Here is an 8152-nt window from a genome sequence, read left to right as displayed (position 1 = left end):
AGAAAGTGCAAATCAAAAGCCACATATTAATCATGTTTTACAATTATGATTAATTTTAAATGATTCAAACACTAATTCAGATCCGAGAAGCAAGGGAAAGAATACAAAAAAGCTATCATTTTCCGCTGCATGTATTAGACTTTTTCTTTGAAGAAAATTGATTTAGCATCTATTCCAATGAAACCTGTCCAAAACAACACAATTTTCGACGATTTAGATAAACTCAGACAAATAAACTCTTTTTACTGTATATACAGTCAGAGAGATTTGGATTATATCACAGTGGGAAAAACCCAAGCATCGTCAAGATCTGGTTATTTATTTCTTAAAACTACAAATAAGATACATATTTATTGACAAAATAAAGGTTAAATAGTAATTTTAGTTATGATTCAAAACTAATCTTGTATATTTTTCATCTTGGTTTAATTAACTCTAAACATTTAGATTACTATTAATAAATAATTTGATGAATTCAAATATAATATTCCCAAATTGAATAGCCCCAGAAGAAGAGGAGAGGCCTAAAATGATGAGAGTTTTCGGTTGGTTTACAAGAGTGATTATTGAAAAAAAAAAATAAAAATAATTTTTTTTAAAAAAAATAATTTATTCAAGAATTTATATTCAAGACTCATAGGATTATGTGTTAAACTTAGGAAAGAGTCTCATAGGGGTGAGAGATGTGTCACCATAATATTTAAATGTTAATGTAGACTTCTTAAGAGTTTCAAAGAAAAATGAAAATAAAAAACCTCACGTACCGAAAAGAAAATTATTCAAGAACATATTAATCAACATCTAATATTTAAAGGACCAATTTGAGTATTTATTAATTAAGAAACAAAACGCCAAAAATATCTTTCAATTTAAATGGTTATCAAAATATTATTTAATATGCGATTATGTGTTGATGAATTGAATGAAAGTTTATAAACAAATTTTAGTTACAATACATATGAGAATAGAATAATGTTTATAATAAGTTGGACAGTCAATTTCTTAAATAGTGTTTCCCACTGCCTAATTTATAAAAATTAATTAATATTTACTTCTAAATAAATTATAATCAAATCAATATAAATGGAATGCTAATAATTTCTTTTATTAGAAAACCAATCATTGATTTGATAGGGGACCAAGTCACAAGCCCACCATGGACAGGCCCGCTTATATCGGGCTATAGGGACAGGCTAAATTGGGCTGGCTGAAACGCTGTGCCAGTTTTCTCTGCAAGATAAAATAGCAATTTCTCATTGGAATAAAAAGTAATGGCAGATAAAGAAAACTTCTTTAACTGGTAGCAATTCAGATTAACAACAAAATCACCAACTAAAAGCATAACAATGAGAAATCTGACAGCAGAGTCAGTCTGAAAAATAATCCTGAACTTCTTGAAGACAAGTTTTCATGCATCAACATGTTATCATCACTCATCACCCCATGTTGATGGCCCTCCATTTCCAATATCTGCTACTGGAAATGAAAGAGACTCCATATTCTGCATTTTAGCATTCTTAGGTTTGGCAAATGAGGTTACCGCGCTTCCTGCAACTTTCACATCCTTAGACACTTTCTCCTGTGCCTTCATTTCATCACCATGATTCTCATTTTCTGCATGATTGATTTTAAAAAGCTCTGCAAATGAAGCTTCTGCATTGTCAATAATGTCGAGTTCACTTTCTTCCTCATTCTTACGTTTCTTCTTCACCTTCTTTCCAACCTTGGAAACATTCTCCTCAGGAGCAAAACCCTTGTTGTCCAAGACCTTCTCATCCTTTTTTACCTTTTTCTTGGTTGATTTATTCTCCATGTCAGGATCAACAGTAACTATAAGACTGTCTTTCTTTCTATCTGCCTTATCCTTTTTACCAGCTTTATTTCCCTCATCAATCACCCTCTCTTCCTTCTTCGATACATCAGTTTTCTTCCTTTTCTTACCTTCTTTTCTCTCCGAGTCAAGATCATCTGGGCCTTCGAGGTGATCATACTTTTTTTTATCTTTTGTATGAAATCTTGCACTCTTTTCTGTGCTGTCTTTCAAATTTTGACCTGTCTGATCTACTGAAAAATCAGGAGTTCCATCAACTACCCCACTTTGCTTATTCTCAGTATCTTTATCGACTGGTCTAGCATTGAATATCTGTAGTCTTGGCAGTGCCTTCTTAATCTGTATCATTACACACAATATGAATGAAATTGAATAATCATGTGCGAATTCACAGAACAAGAAGCACAATGGGATCACCTTTCTGGTAATTTTATCAACAGTAGCAACAGGATTTCCTTGTAGATTAAGATTTCTCAAATTTGTGAGCAGTTTGACCACCTATAAATGTAACATGATGAATGAACATGGTAAAGGGAGTTTGTTCTAGGCAATTGTAAAATATACCAGAAAACGTGAAAACTCTAGATATGAATATCAAACCTTTACTTCGGACCACCTCGTGATCACATTATTCCCCACATCTAAGTTCCGGAGCTTTGAATTGAACTTTAATTCATCAGGAAGAGACTGAAGTCCAATTTAAACAATATTAAAAAAAATCTTAAATAAATATGAATTCTGCATCATGTATTGATACAAGATATTGATCCAAAATCACGTATTAAAAGCACACCTTGATCTCATTGTGAGCAAGGCGGAGTTCACTCAACTCAACACAAGACTTGAGTGAGGTGTCAATACCCTGAAGCTGGCAATGAGAGAGGGAAAGCTGGAACCAAGAGAGATATCATTGGCAATAGGAATACAATGGTGAAATAAGAATCAAAGGAGTTCAACATATTGGGGCACCTCTTACCTTCGTGATAGATTTCACCTTCAGCAGAGCATCACCAATTTTATGGATAGGATTTTTTGATAGAACTGCAGAAGTAGATATTGGAAGATTATTCAAGGTTTTTGGTACATATATGTATACCTTTTGTACATATTCAAGTTCCAACCATTGTGAGTTGGTGAGATATTATTTGGCCAAAAATAATTATGCATTTCAAACATACACAAACATAGATTAAAAGAAGCATAATGGTATTGGTTTCTATGTATACATATCAAGAAAGATTGAAAGGTCAAAGATTAACTTTTAATACGTAATATGCTCCTTATATAAAATTGTCAATGACCTTTTACACCTTGAAAATGTGCTGCTAAACCTCCTAAAAATTACACCGACTGTCCTGAGGTTTTCTCAAATTACACTGACATCCCTCTTTCTTTAAAATTATACACAAACCTCCTTTTTGTTTCAAAAATATTACATTGCCACCTCTTTCTACATACACACGTGCACATACATGTAGAAATGGATGTAAGAGTAATTTAAGAAAATCTTAGGAGGTATCATTGTAATTTAGTCAAAAATATATCTAACGTATCAGGACCTATCAAGAAAGTAATTTCAAATTTTCAATTTATTTCATCCAAATTGGTATCGGTTCTTTATTACTCGTCTCCATGTAAACTTTGCTTCAAGAATAAAGAAGATAATAACTAAGAAACTAAATAAAACAAAAAAATTAATACAGCCTATTGTGCATTTGTGAAAGAACCATAACATCATCCAAGACATATCAGTCGATAAAATTATAAACAACAACCAAATCTTATCCCACTATCATATATAGGTGCTAAAAGCATCAGACTGAAGGTATAATTAGTCATACCAAGAGTGTTCAATTCTTTCAACTGATCCAATTTGCAAATGGAGGAAATGTTATTTTCTGCCAAAGCCAAAAAGAAAAGTAAGAGTGCAGAAAAGGGAAATATACATAAATAGAAATAACCACTGCTAATATTTTTCACATTGTACAAAAATAGATGTGGTTAGCAGGTGATTATGTAAAAATTCTCACCATTCAAAATCAGAGCTCGGAGACTAACAACTGAAGCAACCTGATCAATAGATTTAAGCTTATTTTTGCCTGCATTTAGCACCTGGTTCACATATTCATATAAAAGTGACTCCTAAATCCCCGTGTAACTCAATGAGTTTAATCAGAAGAACTAAGATTAGGTATGCCATTTGACAAGATTCAAGAAATAAGTTCATTAATCTGAACAGTTGCATGCTCAAACAAAGCAAGCGCATCATGGAAAAGAGAGAAGAATTAGTGTTTGGTGTCGTGTCACTATTTGATGATAGTAAACAAATTCTAAGAACAATAAACTTAATTAAATTAAACAAATGTACATTCCCTGTGAAATGAAATAATCAGAGCAAATTTGATCTCAAATACTAGAAATTTGAACTCTTGGAAACAACTCTACAGTTTTAGCAAGGATGAACAAATTAAATACCGTACTTATAATTCCAGCATAACAAGTATCAAGGCGGGAATCATGATACTTGGGAGTTGAGGTTGCAATCATATCATTTTCAAGATAAGATGAATCTCCAGTCTCCTCTTCATGACCATATTCAAACAAAATTGTTTTTCCAAAGCAAGTTCGAACAACCTAATCCTAGGGAGGGCAAATATAAATAGCACGGAATAGAAACATTTCGCTGAAAAATATTTGAATTGTTAAAAGGAAAAGTAATGTATCACAATTCTAACAACCAAGACACCAGTAAGTTCAAGTTGCCACTAAATTCACTAGTCACTAAACCACTTAAAAAACAAAGCACACATGCATAAGATTGACAGTTAAAACTAAAATGTAACAAAAACAAAACCCAAAGCTGCTTACAGTGAGCTTAGTGAGTCCTTGAATCCCTTCCAAGCTTTCTAATTTGTTTTCTACAACCGATAGCCACTTCAAATTAGCACATGATCTCAATCCCTGGAGTAGCATGCACAACAAATCACTTTAAAGTGCCAATAATTTAAACCAAAAACTACAAAATGTCTTTCTTTTTTCTTCAATAAAGAAGAGGCAAGAAATAAAGTACCTCAAGTGAAGTGAGGTTATTGAGCTTCAGGTCAAGCTTTTCCAATTTTATGAAGTTGGCCAAGCAGGTTATCTGGGTAAATTCCAAAGTAAAAAAAGTCAATAACTTTGGTCGTTATAACCACAAAAACGCACATAAAACAAAAGGGCATAGAATTTAACATCGGAAAGAGCTTTGTAAGTGAGATGCAGAGTGGTGACGGAAGATGGGTCGGAGGCATTGTTGTCCTTCAACACTTGTTCGACGTTCAGGCGAGTCATTGCCTCTTCTCTTTCACAGCAGAAACACGGTCATTCAACAAAGTTGCCACTAAATAGCAAAGAGTAATCGAACTTCTAAACCTATATTCACTCGCATTATAAAACCCTATATTTTTTTTTGGTAATAACAACAAAATTCAGTGAACATAATTTTAATAAACTTTTGTGTTTAATATTTGTTCGTCTCTAAATATAAGACACTATATTGAATTTATTTATTCCCTTTTACAAGATTATTTACAAACTATTTCTTACGTTAATTATTTCTCTTCCAAAAACTTTAATAATTTTATTCACAAATAATAATAAAAGTTATGAATGGTCTTTTTCAAAGTTAAAAAATTAGAAAGTTAAATTTTATAAATAAAATATCATCACTATTAATTACTTTTGTAACTTTTTATTTTAATAGTATAAAACTATCAAAATGAAACCTTACATAGATACTAAAATTACATAGATACTAAAAGAACAACTAGATAAAACAAACTTCTTTCAAGAAGATATTTACTTTTGTAGATCTATCTAACAACTCATCTACTTCTCCCTCACCTCTAATTGGAACAACTGAAAAGGTGAATCTCTAAACTCACATCATTGGGTGATCATTGAAAAGGAGAAACAATATTCAAAGACAGACAACAGAAAAACAAAGATAAACTAGTGTACAAATAAAGTCTCAAATAATAATTTAGTTTAACAATTAACAACATTCAAGAACAAACAATTCATACAACCACAAGATCACTATACTCACTTATCCGGACATAATGGTGATATAGACTAATGGTAGTATTTATACTCTGAAGAGTTATAAACAAGGGTAACTCGACCTATTCACCATGAGGTAAATCTTCTACTCCTAAAACCCAGAGGGCTTGGGTGAAGACCTCCTGCCATTCTCTCCGCCATCCCGTCCAACTCTACATGAGTTAAACGGTTGGTAGAATATCAGGATACCTAGGTACCGCAGTCTCTTTATCAAGCATTCTTTTACAACTTGCTAGAAAATAGAATCTCTCCTTGAGATTATTCTCTTAACAAATTTTTCTCATTCTCATAACACACCACTTTTATTCTCATATAAAACCTATATTTATATATACATTGCATACAACACAAGAATCCATTTGAAATCCATATACATATAATCTTTCACTTTTACAATAGTTCACACAACACTTTGATATCTTCATCATACATGTGTTCCAAGCTTAAGGAATCATGCAACATTTATGAAAGAAAGGAAAATAACCCAGACCAGTACCCTAGAATACCCAAAACAACAAAAAAAAAAAAAACCCCGCTGACTATGCTCAATGCCACAAAATGGCGCTCAACGCCAGCGGGACAGAGATGCTGGTGCCCAGGATAATGCTTAGCATCTTGTTACCCAAGAGCTGGCGCTCAGCACCATGGCAGATCCACTCCCTCTTTTTCTTTGACCTTGGACATTTTCCCCCCAACTTCTATTACTCCCTAGGACCCTATAAATACTAAGAAACCTAAAAAATCTCACCTCTAGCTCAAATTGACCATTCTAAACCAAAACAACATCTCTAAGCTACCCAAACTCATTTCCAGTTCTTCTAACAACCGTTTCACTGCAAAATATGCATAAACCAGTTTTGATTGACTTAATAATGGACTCTAGATTCACCAATTCCACCCAGAATCACTACCGTATAAATTCACTACCTAAAACCCCTCTTTTTTACTAAAAATCATGCACATGCACCCTTACAACCCTCTAATGCATAATACAACAGAATATTACTAGTTTAAAGTCTCAACAAGTCCCAAATGACCTCAAAATAATTCCCATACTTCTACTTTTTTCAAATCACCATTCCCTCAAAAACTCAACTATCAAAACTCTCAATTTGAGCTAAAAACACCTAAAACTCACCTTAAGAGACCCTTAATAGTCCCAAATTTTGTTCTCAATTGACAGCATACACAAGTCACAATAGGTCTCTTAACAATCTCCCTACTGTCCAAAGCAGTCCACCCTCTTGTTTCCAATTTTCACTACTAAAAACCTCCATTTTACATTAAAAACCCTTTTAAACTTCAACAAAACAACACCTATATGCTCTATATAGTTTTCAATCAAAAGACACTTCTCACAAGTCCCAATCGAGTACAAAACAATGCTAGACTAGTTATATCCTCATTCCAAAGTCTATTTCTAAATTCCACTCCCCAAAACCTTGCTTTTTAAGCTAAGACTCAAGAAGTTCACTCTTCCTTACTACAAATACTTTAAAAATCAGTTTAAAACTACAATGCAACTTCAAATACACAAACATTACAATAGCAACATTTCAACATATCATACCACACATTCAACTATCACACAAACATGGATCACCATTTAATCACATACATGAATGAAATAATTATTAAAATTTCATCCTAAAATATCTAATATTACATAGAGTTACTAAATTTAACTACAAACAAAAATCTTAAGACAAAGTCTAGCTTCCCTTACCTCACAATAAACTGTCTTACTTGTAGAACGTTTCGCCGATTGCTTGAAACACAAGGAATCTACAGACGAACCTACAAAACACCATATTGGAAGCGGACAGAGTCCTTAGAACTCTAGATTAACCAAAAATGACTAGGAGAAGCATAATCGCACATGCATTGACCATTCTTTCTTCTAAAAACATATTAGGAATGAGAGGAAAAAGAATCGAAACTTACTTGCTCTATGAAAAAAATTGATCGGCTAGAATCGTAGGCCTTGACGTTGTGATAGTATAGACACGTCTTGATCGTCAAACAGATGACTTAGGAGCCAGAACACTTAGAGAGAAGATAAAGAACTCTAAAAAAGTGATTTCTAGAGAGATAGTACGTTTTAAAATAATGAAACTCATTTATAACAAAATTATTTATAACTAAATCATTCAATATTAAAATAACCGAGTCTCATTATTTTTAAACTATCATCACTTCTAAAATACTTTCTGAAGTTTT

At 32.6% G+C, this 8152-nt stretch overlaps 1 protein-coding gene across 1 annotated transcript; it reads right to left on the bottom strand.

Annotated features, from left to right (window-relative positions):
• Window positions 1-1133: 1133 nt before the first annotated feature.
• On the bottom strand, window positions 1134-5253 carry LOC106779122 (dynein regulatory complex subunit 3). The gene is made up of 10 exons (XM_014667177.2): window positions 5063-5253; window positions 4902-4973; window positions 4700-4792; window positions 3862-3943; window positions 3673-3729; window positions 2808-2872; window positions 2625-2720; window positions 2432-2518; window positions 2249-2329; window positions 1134-2170 (listed from the first exon to the last, which is right to left on the bottom strand). Exons 1-10 carry the CDS (start codon window positions 5159-5161, stop codon window positions 1430-1432), a joined length of 1473 nt encoding a protein of 490 aa, XP_014522663.1. The 5' UTR covers window positions 5162-5253; the 3' UTR covers window positions 1134-1429.
• Window positions 5254-8152: the final 2899 nt, after the last annotated feature.

This window comes from Vigna radiata, unplaced genomic scaffold (assembly GCF_000741045.1).
Source record: "Vigna radiata var. radiata cultivar VC1973A unplaced genomic scaffold, Vradiata_ver6 scaffold_425, whole genome shotgun sequence".
Lineage (NCBI taxonomy): Eukaryota > Viridiplantae > Streptophyta > Magnoliopsida > Fabales > Fabaceae > Vigna > Vigna radiata.
The sequence above is the reverse complement of the archived record's forward strand: the minus strand, read 5'-3'. Positions and strand labels throughout refer to the sequence as shown.

What these genes read in the sequence shown, in the direction of transcription:
- LOC106779122 (XM_014667177.2), bottom strand. Translation starts at nt 5,161, where the DNA reads ATGACTCGCCTGAACGTCGAACAAGTGTTGAAGGACAACAATGCCTCC. An exon ending in AAGGACTCACTAAGCTCACT is followed by an intron (nt 3,944 to 4,699) that starts GTAAGCAGCTTT and finishes TATGTGAACCAG; the next exon opens with GTGCTAAATGCAGGCAAAAA. An exon ending in TTGATAAAATTACCAGAAAG is followed by an intron (nt 2,171 to 2,248) that starts GTGATCCCATTG and finishes GTAATGATACAG; the next exon opens with ATTAAGAAGGCACTGCCAAG.